Source organism: Dermacentor silvarum, chromosome 2 (genome assembly GCF_013339745.2).
Source record: "Dermacentor silvarum isolate Dsil-2018 chromosome 2, BIME_Dsil_1.4, whole genome shotgun sequence".
Lineage (NCBI taxonomy): Eukaryota > Metazoa > Arthropoda > Arachnida > Ixodida > Ixodidae > Dermacentor > Dermacentor silvarum.
The window spans coordinates 49459591-49485340 of record NC_051155.1 but is presented as its reverse complement, the minus strand read 5'-3'; the positions used below and the strand labels follow the sequence as shown (position 1 = coordinate 49485340).

Below are 25750 nucleotides of genomic sequence, written 5' to 3'. Positions count from 1 at the left end.
ACAATCATTGCATTCTACCAATGGTAACATATGGGGCAGAAATTTGGAGGTGAACTAAGAAGCTCGAGAAGGAGTTAAGGACTGTGCAAAAGAGAGACGGAACGAAAAATGTTACGCTTAACGTTAGGAGACGGGAAGAGAGGATATAGGTATAGCCAGTATTCTAAATGACATTTCAAGAATAAGATTAAGCTGTTAAAACCACGTAATGAATAAAGTAGATAACCGGTGGACCATTAGTTGCGGAATGGGTGTCAAGGGAAGGGAAGCGCAATTGAGGACTGCAGAAAATTAGGTGGGGTGATGAAGTTTGAAAATTTGCAGGCGCAAGGGTTGGAATTGGCCAGTGCAAGACAGGGGTAATTTGAGATCGCTGGGAGAGTCCTTCGTACTGCAATGGACATAATAGGCTGCTGATGATGATGATCGAGAAACTGGGGTACCCTTTCTGTGGTATCTCGCACAGTAACTAGAGGCCAGGTTACATCAGAATTCATACTTTATTCATAAAGGTTTCTTCCAGGGATGTGCGAATATTCGAAACTTTTGAATAATGAATAAAATAGTCACTATTTGTAAATGGGAATATTTTTCAAATTCTTTTTGAATATTGCAATACGTCAACTGTACCCAAATAAACATACAATGGAGTAAGAGTGGGGTAAACTTTTATCCCCACGGACAAAGTATAGACATCAAACATGGAAACTTGTGCGATGGAACAGGCGACAGTCAGTTAGGTAGGCATATTTTACAAGCTGTACAGCAATTATTCGAATTCTCTGAAGAGCCCTGCGCATGTGAAGAAACTACTTGTTTGCTCCTAATGCTCCTTTCTGCTTTTAACAAACACCGCTTCATAACATAGTATGTAATTACAGAAGCATTATGAAACATTGTTCCAGCGCACTGTTAAACATGGATGAGAGGAGAAAGACAACACGAACGCCGGACTTCCAACTGAATTTTATTCATGAAAAACAGGGCTTTATGTACACAGGAGTAGGGGGGGGGGGGGGGGGGGGCGCTGCTAGTGCACCGGCCCGCCCAAGGATATCTCCTTGGTCCAGGCCACAATCATCAGAGGTGTCGATACCCAAATGAAAGAACAAGCATTTTTCACATCACTCATGTACAATCTTCCACATCTCCCGCCTTACCTAGCTGATGCGACGCCCACGTTTGCCCTGAGATAATCAAGTTCTCTTTTCCCGAGCACAACAGAATGAGCACTGACGCAGTAATCTTTTCCATTAGGTATACAAAGAGCTTGAAAAATTTCACGGTTTTTCTGAGTGCTAAATTTGCGCAACACACATGTTTGTTCAAAAAATGCCTTGCATGCTGACTTATGCGAGCAACAGCGAATGTGGCCGGCTAAATGACCAGTGCCACTTAGTGAAGTAGCATTCCTGCGATGCTCTAGCAAGCGTTCATTAAGACAGTGCCCGGTTTGGCCAATATAGCGTTTCCCACAGGCGAGGGGAATGCTATATACCACACCAACCTCACATTCAATGAGGGCTTTGGTGTGCTTTATTTTGCAGGCTGGCTTCTTCTTCGATTCGTTCAATAAGCGACACATTCGCCCCAGCTTTTCCGGGGCTGAAAACGCAACACGTACCCCGCACCTGTCGCCACCCTTCTTGAGGTGGTGAGAAACCTGGTGCCAGTAGGGCACTACGATAGGATGCTGTGGCGGGCGTGCGTCTTTCTCCAGCCTGCGCCTCCCACCAAGGCCACGATTTCCCCATGGAAGCAAGCCTCCTCCAGACACCTTAGCTAGTGTAGCAACCAGGCAGCGTTCTTGGACCTTTACTATTTCTAATATACATTAACGACTTACCGAATAACATTTCCTCACACGTGCGCATTTTTGCGGACGACTGCATTCTTTATCGTTCAATTGTGGGGTTCAATTTATGTTCAATGCTGTGCGCTGCTGCGTTCGAGCATGGCCATGCATTAGCTTAACAATGTGTGTTTTTAGTGTCCCTGTAGAGTTTGTGTCTGAAGCAAGCAAATTTTTGTTTCTCGTTTAGGAACGTTTTACATTCTTCAGCGTTTATTTTAGTTTTACTTTAATTTTTTTATTCTTCATTTCTCCATATGTGTGCAGTTGACGTAACCATCTTTCAGTCTATCAAGTGCGGAGCTTTATTTACTAGGATTCATTTTTGCTTTATTCAGTTTACTTCTAATCATATGTTGCTCTATCCAACTTGGGGATACACTTAAACATTGACAAGAAAAGAATACAATTGAACTGGTTCAGGACACTGCGGCAGATATAATTGTCAGTTTTTTGTGGCCCAGGTTGCGTAGCAAATCCGGATACTTGTGCCATTATTGCATTTGGTAGCATAGCACAAAAAAAAAGTCATTGTTGCTTTTTTTCCTGATAGCAATTACAGTGGTAGTACTCTTTATTTAATGTTCTTGCACTATTACTGCTAAGAGCCCCAGTAAGACTCCTGTTTTTCTGCTCACATTTGATGGCGCTGAAACTTGCAAAGCCAGTGTAGAGGCTGCGCATCATTAGATATGCACAAAACCTTAGCTATGCACATGGAAGTGAGAAAAAAGCAAATTCAGACTTGTGACCAAGTTTCTGGTACATTGATATGAAATTTGTTGCTGTGATTCAAGTATTGGTGATATAAGTTCTGTAATAATACGTGAACATGTTTGTATTGAATCAAACTACGTTTAGCATATGCAAATTGCCCTCCAGGCACAGCTCATTCTTGGATACTCACTTTCGGAGTAAATGACTCTGTAACAGCATTTACAAAAATGATCCAGGTATGCTTGCTCCTGGCACTTTTCTTTATTATTATTGTTAATAATATTGTTATTAATATTCTAATATTATAACACATACATTATAATATTCTATATTATAACACTCCTCGGCACGTCATGCCGAGGAGTATCGCAAGTTAGCGCGCCACTTCACCACCGCTGAGCAACAGCGCCAGAAAAGGCTCCATGACGCTCACTGTGAGCAACCTGTCTTCTCTCCCGGCAACCTCGTCTGGCTGTCAGTACCTGCGCATGCTGCTGGCCTCTCTTAAAACTTCTTCCCCGCTTCAATGGACCTTATCGCATTGTTATGCGCACGTCTGTGGTGAATTACCTAATTGAACCACTGACACCCCCCTCTGACCTCTGTTGTCGCGGACGCGACATTGTTCACGTCGATCGCCTTAAGCTTTACCGTGAGCCGCTCGTGATCACTACTGTTTGAGCCGCCGGGATGGCTGCTTTTTCTCCTGGGGGTGATTGTGATGCAGAAGACATTCAACATGCTCTGCAGATGATGCACACCACCAGCAGCATCGCGATTGCTCCGCAAAAGACGACGCCGAAGTTACCGCTAAGAACGCTGCCGACGTAACTGTTTAGCCGCCCGTTCTGTGTCAGTATATCCGAAGGATCTACATCTACGCCTGTATCAATAAACCTCATTTCACTATTATTATTATTATTATTATTATTATTATTATTATTATTAAGTACTCCTTACATGCCCGCTTTACTTGGCTGTCAGACAGCAGCGAAGACATTTTAGCGAAGACATCGAAGACTAGCGAAGACATATAAAGAGACGACAAACTGATGCACAGTAACTTGTGTTCTTGCTCTAGTAACTTTACTAGAAGGTTATGTACTTACCATTGCTTTATTTATATACATTGCTCTATATTGTTGCTTGGTTTTCACACAAGACAGCATTACTGTTAAATTGCAGTAGCATGGTCTCAGTAAAATGCTTATAAGCTCCCAAGTTCATAGCCATCTATCTCTATCTCTCTTTTTTCATTGCCGTATGTAACAAAAAAAAAAAATGTATTCCAATGGAAAAATGTTTCAATGGTGTTCTGCACAAAATCCTCCATTCAGGCAAGCGAAACTTGGTTTCGTGCAACCCTTGCTGATGCGGAATGGTTTTGAGTTCTTTTGGAAAAAGATTAATGAGGCATTTAGTTTTTTGCAACCTAGACATTCTACAATTCCCTTTTGAAGGGGATTGTAATGTCATAGTGAGACATTGTTCAACCAGCCCTGAGATGGAAACAGTTCAGCCTCTTTCAATACTTGTATACACTAACCATTTACTTTACCACTACAGTGTTGGCCATGACATTATGCTGCTGATCACACAATCATGGGTTTGGTGCCTGGCCACATCCTGGTGCGGGCAGAAGGCAAAAATTCTATTGTACTTGGATTTAGATGCACATTAAACAACTGCAGGCAGCTCAAGATGATCTGAAGCCCGCTCCCCACTTTGACATCCTCATATCCCACATGTTGTTTTGGTATGTTAAGCCCCATAATTTGGTTTGATATTGACCACTGTTGTGTTGCATAGTATGTCATACAAATCTCTCTGGAATTGGTAAGCAAGGAATGCAGACCTGTTATTCGTCTACCTGACAGCTAGCTTTGCAAGGTACCCATCCTTTTCCGGTTTCCTTCTATGAATGCATAGGGCCCCCTCAAGGGCACAGTAAGGAAACGTCATGTGAAAACTTAGGTCCCACCATAATATCATTGCTTTTACTCATGTTACCAACATTGCAGTTTTCATCCAATTTCTCTTCGAAACCCACTGTGATGGCTTGGTGGACAATTGCGAAATGCTTCTAAGCATGGTCTCGGTTCGAATTGCGGGCCACGGTGGGATGCAGAAACCTTCGTGCACGTAACTTTGGGCTCACATTTAACCCTTTGGATACCAAGACCGAGCTGTACTCGTCCTGGCTGTTAGTACCAATATTGCAAAAGACGAGCCACATTTGTCCATGCCACAGCTTCTGCTTTTTTTTTTTTTTTGCCTGCGAGGCGGCGAAGAGGCAAGACCTCGATGTCCCCACGTGGGAGGCCTAGGCCCAGCCAACTAAACTGCTGGTTTAAATAAAAGTTTGTTCCTCCTCCTTTCCTGTAGTGAGCCGTGTTCATCGACTAAGTTCGTACCATGCATTTGAGTTTGGGCACTTGAAGGTATTCTTGAGTAACTTCAATTTCTTTCATTGTCTTATGTGCCTATAATTATGTTCTAATCTTACAGCTGTGCTTAGTCTTTTTCAGGGCAGACGTCTTTCATTAATATGTTGGGTGAACACAACCAATAAACTACTCATGTAATGTATTTTTGAATCTAGATATAATGTACAGTAATTTGTTGGAACAAAACAAACTTTTTTTTTTTGCAAGCTAACTTTGTAGTTACAGGATTAAGTATTTTCGTACCGTGCCCATTGGGCATGGTTATACGATGGTTTGAAACGCCGCTTTCGAGACCTTCTGTGCCGCTCACAGACATACTGCACTATCGGACGTGAAGGAGGAGAACTATATTTTAGTTTGCTAAGCAGTTCGCTTTTTTCCCGTGAGGCGGTAATTTTTAAACGCGCTCCGAAGTTTCGTGATCGTCAAAGCAGAACGCAAAAATGTCCTGCTCCGGAAACGGCGCGCGTGCTTCGGAGATCGCAGATATCAGCGATTCCGCTGTCTCTGCGGCTGATCTTATCGATACACGAATAGCAGCGAGTCGGAGGACGCTGACTTTTCATCGGACTTCAAGTCTGAAAGCAATGGCGCCGCAAACCAGCCCCGAACATTGGCGACTGCCGCCTGGCACAGCCCAACTGCAGTGCTTGCAGTTAAATGTTTGCAGCGGAATACCTGTTCGATGAAAAATTTCGATTTTTTTTGCAGATAGTGCCTAATAGATGGCAATACATTCTGTAGATCTCATAATTCTCATAACATTTTTTTCTTACTAGATACAAGCATGTTCTTACAAACTGTGTTCAATTTTATCGCACGATCTTGATTTTAATAATTTATATCTTTTTTATGACGTACAACTCGCTAATAAAACTTCTATGCAGGAAAAGTGCATTCATTTTGCTTTCTGTTTATGTATTACAATAAATACTGAGTGCAGCAGTTCCTTCAGAAAAAAAACTTCTGCCGTAACATACAAAACACATTTATTTTCCCCATGGTAGGGAAAGAGTTAAGAACACCGGCTGGTGGGAGGGTTGAGAATAATCTGGAGCTCCCCTCACCATGACATTTCTGGTAGCCCATGTTTTGCGTTAGGATGTCAAACTGTGGTAGTGCAGTGGTTGTCTTCTCTTTCTCATCTTCGGGCAGGCGGGCAGTGCCCCTGCAGCTACACCTGGTGGCGCCAAGATGGCCAGCCTACAGACGGCCTACCGGGCACTGCCGTCGGACGACACCGAGCCGGAAGGGGCGCACGAGAGCAGCTTGCTCATCCACACCGTGCCAGACAGCAGCCGCAGTGAGTTACCTGAAAGGAGCATTGAAAGGCACTGATGTGCGTCTTTGTTACGGGGGACAATAGACTCTCGGCAAGTTTCTCTTGGCCACCGGGGCTGTGGAGAGTGCTGGTAACGCAGCTGTGCTTGGCATACCGACTGGCACCTGGGGATTGAGGCTCAGTTTTACAATCGTTGACCGTTTCTTATATGAGGGGAAGTCAAAAAGTAGAGGGACTTTTAAAGAAAAGTACATTTATTCTAATGATAGCAAACTGAAATGTACATTATTTTTCTACATAACCTCCCTGCACTTCAACGCACTTTGCCCAACATTTCACAAGTTTTTTGATTCCGTCGGAAGAAAATTTCTTTGGTGGCTTAACTTCTGGTGATGATGAGTGTTTCCAAAGCATGCTCGCAGCCTTACTTTCCAGTTCATGATGATGTACCCAAATTTCATCTACAGTAACAATTTGTTGTAAAAATCCATCTCCCTCAAGACGATAACTGGCCAAATGTTTACAAGAGATGTCCAACCTTTGTGCCTTATGCTGCGCTGACAATTCTTTCTGGACCCACCTTGCACAGACTTACCGAAAATTTAGCCTGTCGTGTAAGATGGAATACGCTGAACCATGACTGATATGTAAAGTATTGGTGATTTCGTCCACTGTGATTCATTTTTTTTCCATCACCATACCCACGACTTTCAAATTGTCCTCAATTGTTGACGTTGAAGGCCTGCCCGATCTTTCCTCGTCGCATGAAGAAGTTCTTCCCTGTTTGAAACGCTCTATCCATTCGTATATCTTGCTTCGCGATAAACAACTGTCACCATACTGCGCTTGCATTTGACGAATAATTTCCGCAGGCTTAACACCTTCCGTAAACAAAAAGCAAATCGCTGCCCTCATTTCCTCCTTGGTGCAGATCGACAATGGAGCTGCCATGTTTAATAGACGACACTAATTCAGTGGTGTGTGTGTGGGGGGGGGGAACTGGTTTACCTTTCCATGAACTTAAGAGTGGAAATTTGTCTATTATTCATGATCCGAAAATATAACAGCATGTAAAATAAGGAATGCCAGATAAAGAAACTGCTGTCCTTTCTCATTTCGTCTCGTCTCTTGCTTTATGTAGAGTGCCTTAATGTGAAGGCACAGGGTATGAGGAGGTGCTTAGGAGAGGATAAGATTTTACTGTAGTCAGAGCTAAAAGAAATGCAGATGCACTAAAATAAGACCCCCCCCCCCCCCCCCCCCCCCGCTCCATGTGAAGGCACAGGGTATGAGGAGGTGCTTAGGAGAGGATAAGATTTTACTGTAGTCAGAGCTAAAAGAAATGCAGATGCACTAAAATAAGACCCCCCCGCTCCCTCTCATTCCTTTTAATCACAATGTAGCTTTCCTTGGCATTCTCAATTCTACCTTTCATAGAGCCTAGGCTTAGTGGCTATGATGTGGCGCTGCTAAGCCCGAGGGCGTAAGGTCAAATCCTGACTGCATTTCGATGGGGGCACGTTAAAAAACCTCAGGTGGTGAAAATTAATCTGGAGTCTTGCTCTACGGTCTGCCTCAAAATCAAATCGTGGTTTTGGCACGTAAAACCCCAGAATATCCTTTTTTTTTTAATACATTGAGCTAAATTAAGTACTGTGGTGTATTGTGGTAGTTGTGTGCAGTGTTGGTAATGCAGTTGCATCTCATTGTAACTGAGCACTTGCAAAGAATCATCCATGGTGACAATCAAGAGCCCAAGGTGTGTGCAGACCAAGGCCTCTCTAACACTTGGCGAGTGCCCTTGTCTTGTCCTAACCACTCTCACCCCCACATGCACATTTCCTAATCTCATTGTTCCATCCCCCTTTGTGCCGCCATCAACTGTGTTTCCATTACCTTCATATCCGTTCCATCATTCTTACATCGGTTATCTAATCTGCATTGTGTGCCGTGCCTAAGAACAGATAACTGATGCTAGGCAAGGACACGATGTACACCCACGAGGTTAGGAAATTACCACATAGGCATTTGGCACAACTGGTGCAGGGGGTGGGGATGGGTGAGCAATGAGAAATGCCATTGGGGCTGTGACAGGAATTACTAGTTAGATGGCAGTGACAAGTGCTGATACATCAAATCATCACATAGTATATAAATTTTAAGTAGTGTTGCTCCTTTTCTTTATTCACTAGTATAGTACCATGAAAATATCCAGCAAAGAAACTGAGACCAGTGTGGGGATAGCATAGATTAGTGAGAAGGAAACTTTTCTTTGGATATAATTGCTGGTTGCAAGAGAATGCTGCAATACAGGGGCTTTTCGATTGCTGTGTACATATGCAATGCTGTTCAGCATGCTGCGAAGCTATATTCAGCTCTGGGTCTTTGTTTCAACTCGAAATGAAGGCCAAAGATATTAATAGGCCCAAATAAAAGTTCCTTTATTTTATTTTATTTCGGCATTATGGTACATTTATAGCATGCACAAAATGCAGACCCCGTCAAGCCACAAAAGGCTTGACAGGGTCTGTACTCGATAATTGCACTTTGACAGGGGCGACAGGAAACAACAGGAAGCAGGATAGGTGCAGCCCGCAGACAGCAGGGTTCATTGGAAAAGTCAAGTTGTTTTTTGTACTCCAGGGGCATGTAAAACTTGTTCAACTTTTCTTGCTCGGTATTATGCTTCAGCGAAATATCTGCTAGAAATTTCGGGACAGCCAAGGCCATCGGCATTTTGCGTTTCCTTGTTGTGCAGCCCAATGGGCATTGCATTGGGCTGCACCCCTTCTCCTCCCCCACTCTCCCCATACCCGGTCAAATGGGTACAGGGAGAGGAGGAACGCTGCTACTACTACTACTACTAATCCCTGGTACGCCACTGTTACTAACCGTCATGCCAGAAGACTATTGACATCATTACAATGGGAAAGGCAACTCTGAAAAGTCATCCGAAGTGCTTGAAGCATGTGTCCAACTTGGCAACTGCTTAGCTGCAAGAAATTGCAGATAAGAAGGAGATTGCGCTATTTTTTAGTGTATATGCACGAACAAGGCTTGTTTCCCCCTCCTTGAAATTTGGCCTTCGGCATCCTTGAAATTTGAATTATCCTTCAATTTTGCTTCCAATATACTGTGCGAACCCTGTTTCTGTTACAGGTTGCTTTTGCAGAAAATAAGCATGCAGTACTTGATCTGATCCTTTATGAACAATGTTTTCACTTGTGATTGTGTGTCAATCTCATTATATCAGTTTTATATGCACTTTGAATGCTGTAGTAGATTTTCAAACTCGCAAGTGCACGCGCCGCCAACTGCTTTGGAACATATGAGGGTACATGTGTAAATAGCTGACAAACTTTAGCAGTGCAATTCATTCAACAATCCTGCTTGCCACTGTTGTTGCTAAAGCCTCTCCACCCATGTGCTGCTGCCACTTTTTTACAAGGCAGTGCCAGCCGCAGATCTGTTCATCACCTGCACCACTTCCATTTTTGAAATTTCTGAAATCTGATTTTCACTACTGCTTGCTGCCGCATGCTCACACTGCAGTGCGGAAGTAGCTTCCTCGCCGAAACAGAATCTTAGGTGACATATTTTTCCTTTATACCGGAAGCTGAGAGGAAGTGGGTGAGAGAGAAGTACTTAGGAGGAGGGTTAGTTAATGATACTAATTAAATTGGTCAATAAAAACACGAATGTTGGACGGGCTTTAGTTGCTACCGAAGTGTTGCTCTGCTGCTTGGTGAACTGTTCTACCCTTTTGGCTGGCCTATCTATCTGTCCACTGTTGCTGACTGTGTGGGATATTGATGTTGTCACAGGGTAATGAGCCCTTTCTTTTCCCATTTGCAGCGCGATGGAACCACGTGGAGGACTTGGATTCTTTCTTTACAAGGATATCCTTCTTGGTTTTGCTTTTCCTACAGATGCTAGTTCAAAAGTGCCTGCATTCGTTTGTGCTCTAGGAGCTCGAGCCCACATGGTCACTTACTTTTATTAACACGTCCTCATCCCAGCTCGCACTGCGTTGGTCGTGCTATGAGAACAGTGCTGGCCACAGCGTTTTGGAAATTGCCGCTTGCACTGAAGGGGACACCCCACATTTACTGGGTGCCTACAGTTCCACAGTCTGTAGACCTAAACAAAATTTTGTGAGGGAATTCTATTCTGCCGACGTATACGTATCTGCTCACATATTAAATTTAGTTTTCACTGAACATAACTGGTGCTCCCAGAATGCCTGAATTGGAGAGAGTTAACTGTAATTTCGGAACTCTTGAAGTACAGCACTGTTCTGAGGATTCCCAGGGATTGATGTTAGATGAAACTTTGAGCACTTTCTGCTTGCAGACTTAGATCATGCTGCATCAGACATGTTTGGTCAATTGCATGTTCATGGTGTCCTTGACCATGTCCTTCACGTCTACCAGTACCATCAGAACCATGGGTTCACCTGTATGATGCTTCACGAGATCTTGGAGTTAGCGTGAGTGAGAGCCACAAACCATTTTTCTCTGTGCACTTGGAAGTGTTTGTGCTTTGACTGTTCCAGATGCTATGTTGATTTGCACTTGGTCTCACCAACATGCTGACGACACAATTAGTAGTGTGGGCACTAGCTTTTATTGTTTAAAGCAGGGTGTCGAACCGAAAAAAATACCTGTTTGGTTTGGGTTCAACACACTCGGATTTCTGTCCAGTTCAGTTCTGGTTTGGAAAAATAAACATCTATAGCATTTTGTGAACAGGTTCACAACAATGAACAAGTTTGGCGCACTTCATTTTATCATGCCCTCATGGCCATATGCTGCATAGCGCTATTGACTTGTCTGCATGGCGCATGTGCAAGTTTCATCAGGAGGAGGCAGAAATGGTCTCCCTGGCACGTGGAAGACAGCTGTTGATGTTTTTACGTGGATATCATGTTTTACAGTTACACCAGGAATGGACATAAAGATAAACATCTTGGGCAGTGACATTGCAAGGATACGTGGCAGGCAGTGCTACACCTCAACGCATCAATCCCTGCACTCCCTCTTTCCTACATTTGCTTTAATTGCCATCCAGACTGAGTACATGCAAGATCGTAGAAAACAGTAGTCTAAAACGTATAAACACAAGTATTACGGTAATTGGAAAAGCACAATCTCATAGTGACAACTGAATTATGACGATTTTTTTTTTTTTCGCTCTTTGGCCACACTTGGCCATTGCGCCAACAAACAACACTCAATCACAGATTTCTCTTCCTAAATGACACATTGCAATAATGATATAACATTGAAGACATAAAGAGCTTTGCAGTGAATATATCTAAGAATGAAGACATTATTAGGTCTAATGCAGTATAGCATGTGCACAGGGATGATAAATGACAATATTGAAGTAAAATGACGTAAACTAGAAAAAAAGCAATAGAAATGATAGCTGCTGACATGATTGTGCTAATTTTATCCTGACGCTGTGCACCATGCTCACCAAAATTGCCTTTTAAGCGAAATAGGATCCCTCCTCAATGCTGCATAAAAAAACCTAAATAACCCAATGCCTTACCTAACTATGATATAAGAAAGCGCTGCTGAAAGTCCGGCTCACATTTTCAAGTCTTGTTACTCTGGACCCCATTAAGGCATGCTTTATCTAGTGGCACCAAATTCGTTAATTCAGAGGCTGCATAGTAGCACAATATAAACAAATGTTAGAGCTACAGTTAAACCTAGATATAACGAAATTGACAAATTTCCGAAAAACTTTGTTATAAAGAGGATTTCGTTATATGCAGGTTCGGCACGAAAATTCTAAAAAACAACGCTTACCGTATTTACTCGATTCTAACGCCCCCTCGATTGTAACGCGCACCCGTTTTCTGTTTTCGTCGGAGCACTCATCCTTGGAATGTCACACCAGGTGCTGGATGCGTGGACGTATGTCGTTTCGCACAAGCGCGAGGTGTCGGAAACGAAGAGCGAGCGACACAATGGCGTGGTAGCATCGTATAGTGTCACCTAGTGTCAGGTTAGTGAAGTGAAGCACAGAGACTTGCGCAGTAACCAAAGAGTGGCGCTGCCAGCGCGTAGAAAAAAAAAATGTTTTTCCTTCGGCAACATCAACAGGAAAAGGAGAGTGCCGGCTTGGCGGGCTAGGCCAGCTGCAGCAAGCGACGGGATCAGGTTTCAATGAAGGGAGGGGGAAAAGGTCACGCTCGGGGTGGCAAGATCGCCGGGTCGATGGATGCAGGCCCGCCTCTCGTATGTATGCACATGTGCGCTCGCTCTCGCCTCGCAGTTGCCGTGAATTCAAGTGCGCCAAGCCCGCCGCCGCCGCTTCGCATTCCGTCACGGCAGAGGAGGTGCTTCCGGTTGCTGCTTGTGCAAAAATGGCAAAATTTGGGGTGAAATGTCTAGGTTGTGGGCGGGGAAAATTCGTTATTTCGAGGGGGTCTCCCGCTGCCACTTCGTTACGTAGAGGTCTGAAATACATGTGCTTCTATGGAGTAACGGCAGGGAATAGAAAAACTTCGTTATATCCAGGAATTCGTTATATGGAGGTTCGTTATAAGCAGGTTTAACCGTATAACTAAATATACTGGATGCCAACTGCAAAATAAATACTGTTATCTTGATGCTTTTTAATGCTTGGTGGGCAAATGCAACTAGATAAGTACTCCATCTCACCAGCTGTGTCTGTTGCAGCAAAGGGAAAGAGTTACATCAGCTAATAAAGAACGAGAAAGATAGTAGCAAAATTAAACGGCACATAGTAGGCCAGCCCACCTCGTTCATCCGAGTCATGGAGTCTGCTTTTGTTCCTCATTGGTAGACACGACCCGTAATTTTAGCGGCACTCAGCAGAATTGACGATACGGCACTCGGAGCTCAACGCACTGCTTTGCACATTCCATCTTTTGTAAATGTGTTATCATTGTTCCTCTCGTGTTCTGTATTCTATTGCAGGAAGTTCGTGTTTGTTGTGGTGTTCTCGACGTTCCTCATCAACTGTGTGGACTATCCTGTGCTCTTCCGGAATAAGCCACCGCCCCACAATGGCACCAAGGTCACCATGAACGACGTGGTCATCCCCTCTGGCCAATGTGTTGCGAGGTTTGGCTTTCTAATTTTATTTATAATACTAATCTTGCAAAAGAATTTGTATGGAGTGAATACAACATGGCACGAGTTACTGCCTGTGTTAACGTGTACTAATAAATGCTTGATAAGTTGCACAGGCACTGTCATGGACCATTTATACATTTAGATAAAAAGCATAAAATGGGAAAACCTCTTATGAGTAAACAGTATGTAACTGATCATCAAAGATTGCTCATTCTGTGTCCTTGATGTGTGTTCACACTTTTAGTGCCTAGCTAGGCCCATGAAAGGCCTTCTGAAAACAGGAATGTTTAATATCCCCTAACCCAAACGATCACTGTCTGGCACTCCTTTGCTTCATTGTACAAACCTGCTGTGCTCCTGCATCGCATGCTTTTACTTTGAGAAACAACTGAAGTCTGTCTTTGACAATGTTTTCATTCTTGGAACTTAGTGCCTGTACGCAAGGAGGTTTGAAAAAAAGTTGGGAGTGGCAGTTCCTGCAGTTCCTTACTGGCACAGGTGAAGCCACCATACTTCTACCCTGTGAGAGGACCGCAACAGCTGAAATCTGCTCACAGCTCATTTCATTTTGCTCAGTTATTGTAAATGTTAGCCTAATTGGAAAATAACAGCTCGTGGTTTCTGGCTAAAATGTTAACTTTGGCTGCATATTGATAACATAGTGTGTCATAAAATTTGACAAGACGTTTATGCTTTCTTCTCAAACTAGTGACAGAAAGGACATCTAACAATATGTGTACGGCAAAATTAACCATCCTAAATAGCGCGGAGTATGAAGAAAGCGCTTCGTATAATGCCCGCTATTCGCTAACATTTTTTCGTGCCTATGGTGAAATGGCAGCCGTCTGGCTTCACTTTTGAGACGTCATCTCCACTCCAGCAATATTTTTTTAACCTCCTTGGCCGTTCACAACCACTTTCCTAGTTTCTCCAATTGTGTATGACATCAGCTGTAAAACCTTAAAATCCTTTATTGCTTGGCTCATGCAGGTTTGGGTTCTTCACATGGCTGAGCCTGGTGGTGGCGACTGTGTACTGGCTGTTCAGAGCCATCCGTGTTGCCTGTCACCTCATCCAGTTCATCGAGATACGCGCCTTCTATGTGCACGCCCTACACATATCTGCAGTGAGTGTCACCCACTCTCGCATCTCTCATCTTTATTGCCATTTGGGAGCTTTAGGTATTGCGCACCCAAAGTTAGGGGACGCAAACTGGCGTACAGAGAAAATTACTAAGAATGCAAAAAGATATACAGCACAAATCATGTACAGCGTAACTGCTTATTGTGCAGGACAGGACGTAACGAGCTCTTTTACTACTCCCGTTTACCCTCCCACAGAACTCAATAAACAGTCGAACCTCGGTGATACGAATCTCGCGGGGTCCCTTGAAATATTCGTATCAAGAAAAAATGAATTTTTTCACACAAATTCAAGAAAAAATGAATTTATTTTTAGCAGAAGAAATTCCTAATAGTGGAACTCCGTTGATGCGTTTCTCGCTGCTACGTTTTCCCAGCTGCTACGTTGCATTCTCGCGGTCCCGACCTAAATCCTACATTTACTTCCATGTATTAAGTTCCCCTTGATACGTCGCCAATCTGTAATTTTCCTGCCTCTTGCGTTGCTTTGAATGTGGCGGTCATGTAAATTTAGCAGTGCAGCCAGCTTGTACGTTGCAACAAGTGACCGGTGCGTTGCAACAAGTGACCGGTGCGTTGCAACAAGTGACCGGTGCGTTGCAACAAGCGACCGGCACGTTGCTGATACGGTGTGGCCACGCTGGCGCCGTATCACATGGCCGTATCTTGAAAGCGATCTGCGACGTGCGCAAAGTGCGCGCTCGCACGGGCCTCATCTTCAAAACGATCTGCGATGTTGACAAAGTGTGCCTAGTGCTTAGTGAACCTTAGTATGCGCTGTGCTTTCGACGTTCAGTTCGCGTTGAAGCGAGAGACAGCCACTGCTGCCGCGCTTCTTTACTCAACGAACTCCCGCGGTCATCGAGCGAGATGGGTTCGTGTTTACATGTGCACGCATGACATCGTGCTTGTTAATTTAGTTAGTAAGCGAATGTTTACAAGTTTATACAGCCGATAAAACTACTATCCTTACTTTGTACTAATTTGCTATCACAATGGTTGCCTCGCCTTTCAGGCGAAACTGCAACATTATTTTTGTTTTTTTTCGCGGTCTCTTGAAAAGCATATCAACGGGGTTCTACTATCCGTGTGTGTTTTCTTCTTGTCCAAATCGTCAACGATCGCCTTCTTGAAAGCGTAAAAGTGCGCGCGCATGATCTCTCGAATGTTTTTGCATGCCACTGAATGCCTCAGCACGTTGAGTGTAGGGAGCGTTTTGACCGTCGGGGTTGTTGCCGCAGTCGTCGTTGCTGCAGGACTTGTCTTCTTTCTCGCTGGTCAAAGCATTAGCTAGGCTGTGATGTGGTCTGGTCTGCTTGACGTGGGGACCAATGAGAGATCGCGTAGCCGCGTGACATAGCTGGTTGCTTGGTGACTATGGATCCCGCCTAGATCCCTCTGTGCCGGTTGCTCCGCTGGCTCGGCCGGCGCAGCAACGCGTTCGTAACAGCTGATGTTCTTCATATTAAGAGCGATGTATTTCGGCCAGGGAATACAACGAATTCGTTTTACACAGAAATTCGTACCAGCCGTGATTGTGTCACCGGGGTTTTACGGTATATGCATACAGCTTATAGTGCAGCCACACAAGACGAAATACAATAGAACCTCATTTATGCATTTTGGAAAAAAGCGCGAGAATAAACGTACTAGCCAGGAAAACCATGATCAGAAGTCAAGAAAAGATTTAGTAGACTGAACTGCCATAATGTGAAGGGTTGCATGAAACGTAGCAGCACGAGACGCCGATGCCTGCCGATCTGGTGGTGCCCGCGGCCCGAGATGCACGGTGTAAATTTTGTGGCTTCGGTAGTGATACGGCTGTGCTCCACGAATTTGGCCTGGGTCAGTGGCTTCTTCGGGCAGCATTTTGGCGGGAAGTTTTCGCAGGCTCACTTGACAAGAATAGTCGTGGAACGAGATGTGCTCGCTCGCTCGGGCCCCACGAGCGATCGCGAGACACGCATTGTTATTTTAAAATAGTGATAGGAAGCCTAAACAAAATTGACCTAGAAGGCAACACCGAAATACAATGCCATGATGCCGCCAGAGTGAAACTGATGCTCGCCTCGTGCTGCCTGCAGCAGGGTGCGGCCGTGTGTTTTGGTTATCCCCTATTAAAAGCGTCTGGTGCACTTCCTACACCCACACGCTGCGAAACAGATAGGCGAAGATAGGTGATACTCGGAGATTTGTTGGTACCGGAATAGGAAACGGAGTGCGTGGTGGCATTTTCACATGAAAAGAGGGGCAAGTACTGCGGGGAAGCTGCCATGGTGCGTACCTACTGCTATCAATCGCACTTGGCTTGCAATCTTTATTTTATTTTATTTTTTTTTACACTTTATCTAGCCTCTGGATAATGTATCATACAGTCGCAGTTCAGCAATATACTTAATGCTGGTGCTGAAAGATGGGGACCCGCCAGGGTGGCTCAGTCAGCTAAGGCGTTGCGCTGCTGAGCACGAGGTCGCGGGATCGAATCCCGGCCCCGGCGGCCGCATTTCTGTGGAGGCGAAATGCAAAAACGCCCATGTGCGTGCGTTGTAGTGCACGTTAAATAACCCCAGCTGGTCAAAATTAATCCGGAGCTCTCATAATCAGAACTGGTTTTGGCACGCAAAGCCCCAGAAAGAAGAAAAGAAAGATGGGGGTTTTTCCGCAACATATATAATGAGTAAGAAAAAAGCGTAACTGTATTGGGTCATTTATTGCATTCTCGATCGCGAACAGTGGCACTAGGAAACTGTACAAAACAGGATCGTATCTATGAGGTTCTACTGTACGGATCTGCCAGACAATCCTGCAGATAAGAGAGGCAGCCAGCACATTTCTCAACAAGATGCGCCGGCCAAAGGGAAAGTGATGAAGGCAATGCGGAGGAGGAGACGTAGGGCCAACGAGAAAGGAACGGAGCAAAAAAATTGTGGCTGCTGCCGTTGCATGTATGCGTGCTGTGTGGGCACTTGGAGGTTGTCTAGGGGACGGAGATACCTTTGCTCTAGCCGCTTGTCAGCCGCACGCATTCTGCACGAAACATGCGTGCATTGTCGCTCTGTTTGGATCTTCAGTTTGTGCGTGGAAACTAAATACAGTCGCCAATTATTATTATTTTTTTTTTTTTGGACATGGGCGGGTTCATAAAAAATTTCGCGACTGTCGAGACCACGGGTGCGTTTTATCTTCACCTGTTGCGATGCATGTCGTTGCGAAGTGCACATATTGTGTGTGTGACCTTGTCTCCACGAAGCTGTCTGTTTAAGCTGTGTACTGCAAATTCAGTTCAGAGCATTTGTTGTCCATACGTGAGTTCCCACTGTTTCTGCCAGCAGATACAAACTTGTTATATGCATTCGCAGTAGTTGCTGGCTGACCACTCGCTAAATCAAACTCCACCTCGTGCGTGCCGCCGTCAGTTCAGTCCGTGCATGCGATTGCATGCCCAGTCCTATGCAATAGTCCATGAATGCAAACATTTAGGGTGAGCTTTTTGAGACAGCATGCCGCCCGATACCTCCGCCGGCTAGGTCTAACCAGCACGCCTCGTCACGAGTTGGTGACCAAAGTTGCGATTTGGCGCCATGTCAACAGAATGTATTGCTGTGGCTCTAGAGCACTTGATAAGCAGAGGAACCACCTTGACAACGAAAATTAAGGTACGGGTAGCCCAAACAACATGAGTGGCGGCAACTTATTCGCAATCGGCATGTTTTTTACATTGTGCGCATGCAAATGAATGCGCAGCTGCTTCTTCTGCATGTTTTACACGTGTGCAGCCTTTGAAAAATGTTGTTTTGGTTATAATGCGGATATTCGTGACTCTAGCAACTTACGTTATATAAGTGGTTTACACTGTACACAAGCCAGGTGGGGGGCTTTGAGTATGCAAACACTTGGGTGCGTCATTTCTAAAACGCCATAAATACTCACCCACATTGCTCTTCAAGATATGGTGCCTGCACTCTATACACCACGGTAGCTCATTGGCAATGGCATTTTGCTGCTGAGCGCAAGGTTGCAGGTTCATCTCCTAGTCGTGGTAGCTGCATCTCTGTGGGGGCGTAATGCGAAAACTCTTGTGTACCTAGATTTAGGTGCATGTTTAGGAACCCCAGGGGGTCGTAATTAATCCAGAGCCCTCTACTACAGTGCCCTGCTGTGCATTTTCAAGATGTTAAAACACACAATTCAGTTTTAACCCTCCACTTCCTCCTTTTCTCAGTCATTACTTATTACTTATAACGTAAGCCGCCGGAGTCACAAATATCCGCACTATAAGCGGTACCCCACTATAACCAAAACAACTATTTTATTGCGATAATGGACACTCCAGGTGCATTTCTGCCGTCGCTGTCACCGTGCTCTAGGTTCCGTATTCGCTTACTAAATAAATTAACAAGCACGGTGTCACGTGCGCACGAGCAAACATGATCACATCTCGCTCGTTGACCGCGGAAACGCTCTGTCAAAACACTCTAGTGACAAAGCGCGGCGAGCGAATTGACCTTCATGCTATCATGCCTCTCGCTTCAACGCGACCTATAAGCCGCGAAAACACAGCGCGCGGCGGACTTTCCCCGTCGCAGATTGCTTTCAAGATAGGGCCAAGGCGATCGTATCGCCGAAGTGGATCGTCGCAAAGTCCTGCCGCGGTCCACGGAAACACGTTGCTTTACTGGCGAAAATCCTCTCCTTCTGTTTACGCCAGTCCCAAACACAACTTTCGGATTCTCCGAACGCCTGTGTTGCAGCCCGATTTCCGCCCGTCTCCGCACACATGGTCACTTTCCTTTCAAATGCGGCATCATGATGAACTCGGTACTTCATGCTGATAGAGCAGACGCAGAGAACGTGTACTGCAGCACATGCACGGAGGAAGCTACTACGGTAGCTAGGCTCGAGAGTAGCTAGGCTCGAGAGTAGCTAGGCTCGAGAGTAGCTAGGCTCGAGAGTAGCTAGGCTCGAGAGTAGCTAGGCTCGAGAGTAGCTAGGCTCGAGAGTAGCTAGGCTCGAGAGTAGCTAGGCTCGAGAGTAGCTAGGCTCGAGAGTAGCTAGGCTCGAGAGTAGCTAGGCTCGAGAGTAGCTAGGCTCGAGAGTAGCTAGGCTCGAGAGTAGCTAGGCTCGAGAGTAGCTAGGCTCGAGAGTAGCTAGGCTCGAGAGTAGCTAGGCTCGAGAGTAGCTAGGCTCGACGCGCGTGCGAGGCGGGCCATTTTGAAATGACGACGGCTATATGGTAACGCAGATTTAGGGTCGTACTCGATTCTAACGCGCACGCAATTTTTGGACCTGTCTTATCAGAAAAAAGTGGGCGTTAGGTTCGAGTAAATATGGTATTTGTGGCTTGAGGGGAGCGTTTGCCGTCTAGGTTTGTGGGGTCTCACATGTGCTCTTGGGACAAAGGAACGCCAACACAGTAGTGTAAAGAATCGCAAGGGCATTTATTGCTCCTTTCGTACACTAATACATGCTAGCCGAATTACTATGCATAGAACATTCACATGGGCGCGCAACAAATCAAGGCAGTCCGACTCACCGCGACCGGATAGTGAGCAAATATATTCGCCCCATGCTATGACACCATCGCCTAGTTGTTCACGTGTACGGTCACGGGAACGGTGGCGAGTTCAAACGATCCGTGTTTAGAGGAGACGAGCCGGATTAGAGCCGGACGAGCCGGATTAGAGGAGACGCGAGCTATGCGGGGAAAACAACATCAGGGGACATGTGAGAGTCGCGCATTCCCACATCCCCCAACCTTAATCACTACACATACTCCGGCGAAACATGTCACAAGGTCTATCAACGAGCACGTCGCGAACAAAAGTTAGTACATGCGACAGTGGCTGCGTTGAGGAAATGTCCACACGTTAACCACAACATGCGAGCCAACATTGTCTCTGGGGTTCACCGCTGGCGTCCGTTGGTCACAGCACCACCTCTGTAGATTCGATGGCACGATTCCAGCCCAGGACTCCAGAAACGGCGACGCAGAAGTCTGAACAAGCAAGCGTCGCTCGCGCCGACGCACCCTGCCGGCGAAAGCCGCTGTAGCCGTTGGTGACTGCCGGCTCTTTTCCCAGCCGCTGAGGGTTGCGAGCCGGACACAGTGGCCACCGAAGTCACTGCGCTGAACTGGCCACAGGCATCTCCATCACCTGGGGTAGCTCAATCGTAGTCCGGGGCAGCAGCGCAGACGATGTGCAGGCGACAGCAAACCAGGGGTGACTCCGCTCACGCTGCTTACACTCAACGCACTCGACAAACACTAGAGTAGTGCAAGGGAGAGGAATTCTGTATGCGCGTCGCCCACATGGTCGCCCACTTCAAAACGCTCGCGAAAAGGCTTAGCATGTTGAAAAGTTCAAACACGCTACAGCAACCGTCGCCTCCCTCAAGAAAGCACAACGCCGACGCTAGCGATCAAAATCCACGCTAGGAATACGCTTCGGTTCAAACAAAGGTTGTCTCGTACCGAGCAAAACTGTCAAAATTATCGTCCGATGTCTCAAGAGGTCAACGTTGGGCAGCCAAATGTGGGGTCTCACACGTGCTCTTGGGTCAAAGGAACGACAGCACACTAGTGCAAACAGTCAAAAGGACATTTATTGCACCTTTCGTACACTAATGCAAGCTAGCCGAATTACTATGCATAGAACATTCACATGGGCGCGCGACAAATCAGGGCAGTCCGACTCGCCACGACCGGATAGCGAGCGAATATGTTCACCCCATGCTATGACACCATCGCCTAGTCGTTCCCATGTACGGTCACGCGAACGGTGGCGAGTTCAAATGATCCATGTTCGTCCATACCAGTGTCCTGCTCCAAGCCTCGCGAGACGGTCTCGCGAAGCGTGGATCGGCGCACGCGCGGAATGTCAGCAACACTCACCGATCCCAACCCGAAGAGAAAGCGCCTTTGACCTTTCGCTCCCAAGTCACCCCGCCGTGCGGTGGTGTTAGCATCGCAACACTCGCGCCATCTCTCACAATGCGCCGCAACCACTACGACTGCCTCCGGCGCTTAGCCACACGGAGAAGCCGGATTACAGGAGGCGCGAGCTATGCGAGGAAAACATCAGGGGACGTGCGAGAGTCTCGCATCCCCACAGGTTGACTGCTGAACTTCCAGGCAGCCGCACTGTAACCGACATTTCGTGTCCCGCAACTGCACTATAAGCGATACGCATATACATAGCGTGCTATGGGAAAATTAACGGGAGTCTGAAAAGACCGTATTATATCTGGTTCTGCACTATAAGCGGTTATGTTATAAGTGGTCTATACTGTATAACTTATTCGTTTCTGTCACTGTAAACAACTGCACGGTCGTGCTTTCTCGCACAGAATTGAGGCATCAGTAGAAGCTTCTTGGGAATGAAACTACTAGAGTCAAAGTAGAGATGTGAACAGTCTGTAAGCGATAACAGTCTGAACCTGCAAGCCCAGCTCATCGTGTATAGCACTCACCGTGGTGGTGGCTTGACGTTGCTCTAAGCCCGAGGTCGCGGGATCAAATCCCGGCCTCACTTCGATGGGGATGAAATGCAAAACGACCTGTATATCATGCATTGGGTGCATGATATACACCCCAAGTAGTCGAAATTTATCCACTATGACGTGCCTCATAATTATATGATGGTTTTTGCATGTAAAAACTAAGAATTTAATTGTTTATTCGTGGAAAATTTAATTGAAGTGGCACTGCGCAATGCTGGAGTAGTGCTTCAGATCATGGAATGTAAATATAGGCACAGGAGCAGGAACTCCAGTGTTCATTGTGACCATACCATATTAGCAATACTGTGTAAACACTGTCACCCTGGCATTCTTGGACCATCTGGTAGTGCCAGTGCCAGCATCTGGGGATATGAGGCTAAGAATTTGAGGGGGGAGGGGGGAAACCTCACCTGATAAACACAATAAATTGCTTTATTCTTACGCCTGCTTGTCACCTTGACAGCACCAGAAAAGCTGCATACTTGCCCTGCTACAAGAGATGCAGCTAGTTCTTTTGTTTGTAACCGCCATACTTGAGATGCAGTACCTCCAGATTTTATTCAGAAAGTTGGAACGAACAATTTCGTGCCATCCAAATTTTTTGTTGCTATTTCACATTTATATGGGGGAGCTTGCAGTAGGGACCACAAGCACTCAGGCTAGCCTTTCCGAAAAAAAGCTGATTGTCTACTGTGTACAAAAAGAATGATTACCAAAAATTGTTGAATTACTGGCGAGATTTCACAAGTCAATGCGACGTTTCTCCTTAAGCATTCGGATAAGCAGTTCCTGGCTAGCCAGCGTCATTATAAATGTGCTTATACGTAACGGCTCTGATGGATGACCATTGCTTTGAAAATCTCGAGAGTCCAGTGTTCATAAAAAGCTTGCCATTGTTGCTGCAGGCAGGGTGTGATGGCCAGGGAAGTTTTTGGAGGGTCAGTAAGTATTTCGGTGGCTCCAGTTTCTACCTTTTCTTGTCCCCATTTGTGGAGCCTCTGTGCCATGTAACAAAAGCTGCCATTGTGACCCTGCCATGCAGAGCGACCTGGACAACATGACATGGCACGAGGTGCAGCGGAGGGTGTTAGAAGTGCAGAAGGACCAGCAGATGTGCATCCACAAACAGGAACTGACTGAGCTTGGTGGGTTCCCCCAGCATTTTTCGTGGAGTCTTAAAAGCGTGCCTCTGCATGATCTTGCCAAGTGCCACTTCAGGCATTTGAAAGCTCTCGAACAGTAGTCTTATGTTATAGACACAGTGGCATCTTAAGAGGGCACTGCTTCTTCACATCCAGCTTCAAGCGCCATAAAATCACATACCTTCCAACTCTTTCTAGTTTCCTGTAAAGCTTACGAATTTGGACTCATTCTTTGATTTCAGCAGCATTGTGTCAAGTTTAACCCTTTGAGACCAGAAACTTCTACCCACTTCCTAGCCGTTCCGGTCTAAAACTATTTCAGTAGTTGTGGGCGCTGCAAAATAAAACAACTGTGCAAGAAAAACTCGTAGGATGTCTATTTTTGCAGTTATTTTTGTGCCCAATTCTTTCAGCAATATTTGGGCAGTACAGTCGAGCCCACTTGTACCTGTTTTAACAATATATCGGTTATAACAGTGAGAAGCTGCTGCACCGTCAACTTTTGTATGTTTTCTATGGTGAAATAACCTGCTTACTACAATGCCCCCATGCCCCATTATTGGTTTTAACGATGAAGTCTGGCTACCGGGTGTCCATGCCGAAAGGGAATGGAACTCAACCCCTTGAAAAGAAAAAATAACTTTGAGCCGTTGCACGCCACCGCATGCAGTTTTCCATGCTCCACATCGCTAGCCTTGCGCGCCTCTCACCCATTGCCCTTCCACCCCTCCAAACACGAATGGGCTGCGCCCACAGCTCTACGCCACACCACCCTCCGAAACACGAATGGACCGTGCCAACTGTGCTTGATAGCGCTGGGCTGGCGAAGCGCCGCAAATGTGCGACAAAAGTGTACTGGAATGACAGCAACGCCGGAATGCTTCGTGCCTATTTGTGCCTTTAAACCAATTATTCTTCCTTTTACCGTTGCGCATAGCACCGCGTTGGCCACGTGCCTTCATGACTGCGCAGTCGCCATCCTTCATCGCGTCAATAGCGGCCGCGATTTCGTCCGCAGCGGTTGCGGCAAACGGTAGTTTCATTTTTACTCAGTACGCGTGTAGGCCGTATGCATAGAGTTTCTCACTTTAATACCCAGAGGGTAAACTGGTGCCACCGTCTATGCGAGTTTCTTAAAGGGCGCCGTGCCCTCATGGGAATGACGGGATATGTGTCTGTGAGGCTTGTGTTGGCTGGTGTTGAACAAGGCTTCGTCTAAAACGTGGATATGGCTACACAAATAATGCCTTCTTAAAGTAAAATCTACATAAAAGGCTTTCATCCACCCATATTATATCTCTCAATAAAGTTTACTCACCTACAATGCAGAATCAACCGAAGAAAAGCAAGAACAGACAAGTTGTTCCAAAGCGAGCGATAATCTTGTCGTCTGCCCTCCAACTTTAGCGACCAGCTGATACTTTTTACGTTTCATATAATTGTGCATTCATAGTGAAGTCCTCAAAATTAAACAAAACATGTTTTTGTGTAATAATAAAGATAAATCAGTTCTTACGTGCTGTTTTAGCAGGAAATTAATCATTGTGACAGACGGAACACTGCTAGCCAGGCGCATCTTCAAGGCGTTCTGGCTCTCCATGAACGATGCCAATCCGAAGTCACAATATACCAGCATTCCCATGGATACCACAGCGCAGCAGCGCCAGTTTTCCCTCTAGGTAATATAGTGAGAAACTGTATGGCCGTATGCCTTCATAACTGAGTAGTCTCCATCCATGACAGCGTAGATAGCGACCGCAGTTTTGTCCGCCGTTGCACCAAACTGTAATTTCGTTTTGACTCAGTGTGTGCATCGGTCACGTGCCTTCAGAACTGCAAGGTTGCCGTCCATGATCGTGTCGACAGCGGCCGCGGTTGCGGCAAACAATAGTTTTGTTTTTACTCGGCACGCACCAAAGCTGCCGAGGATGAAGAGAACCGTCTACTTCGCGATGGGTGGCAACCTGACAAAAATATAATCTGGTAATGCGTGTGGTAGTGAAAAAGGGGTATCAGATGATCAGATGAAGACGCGCGCTGCGGCTGTGCTGTGAAAGAAGTCGCGAGGCCTTCGCTGCTGCGAGCCTTAATCAGTGATGAGAATTGTAGCTTCCGCACTGCCTTTGTGCAGAATAGGAACAGGATTCTGCTGATTCATTTAGTAAATCTGAATGTGTTGATGTTGGAAGCGCTTTTTTTTTTTTAATGATTTTCTTCATACCCTGCGATAATGTGACATTCGATTAATTCGGACATTTTTTGCGGTCCCGTGAAATGCGAGTTAATGCGGTTTTACTATACCAGTGCCATTCTTGAACACCGACAGCCGTGGCTTGTTACATGCCATCAGACTGCGCAGTAAACGGTTGAATGAGTCAACACAATCAGAAGCAGATGGAGGAAGGTGGCGTGGAGGGGCACTGGCCTCCCCGCCATTGTAGTGTTCTCACAGCAGTTGTCTTCTTATTTTTTTCATGCAACCCAGTTATAACAATGGAATTTTCGTGGCACTTAAATATTGTTACTATAAGTGGGTTCGACTGTATGTGGAAG

The 25750-nt window shown here is 45.8% G+C and overlaps 2 protein-coding genes across 2 annotated transcripts in view; both read left to right on the top strand.

Annotated features, from left to right (window-relative positions):
- The window catches only part of LOC119440923 (coiled-coil domain-containing protein 149-A), a 22520-nt gene extending 20862 nt beyond the window's left edge, over positions 1-1658 (top strand). Inside the window, exon 9 of the mRNA XM_037705728.2 lies at positions 1548-1658. Within this exon, the coding sequence (XP_037561656.2) occupies positions 1548-1658 (111 nt within the window). The remainder of the gene's footprint in view (positions 1-1547) is intronic.
- LOC119441463 (autophagy-related protein 9A-like) overlaps positions 1-25750 on the top strand; it is a 174978-nt gene that overhangs the window by 114922 nt on the left and 34306 nt on the right. The window contains exons 2-7 of the mRNA XM_037706078.2: positions 6172-6319; positions 10154-10197; positions 10723-10787; positions 13255-13401; positions 14404-14539; positions 23098-23200. Of these exons, the coding sequence (XP_037562006.1) occupies positions 6211-6319; positions 10154-10197; positions 10723-10787; positions 13255-13401; positions 14404-14539; positions 23098-23200 (604 nt within the window). The 5' untranslated portion in view covers positions 6172-6210. The remainder of the gene's footprint in view (positions 1-6171; positions 6320-10153; positions 10198-10722; positions 10788-13254; positions 13402-14403; positions 14540-23097; positions 23201-25750) is intronic.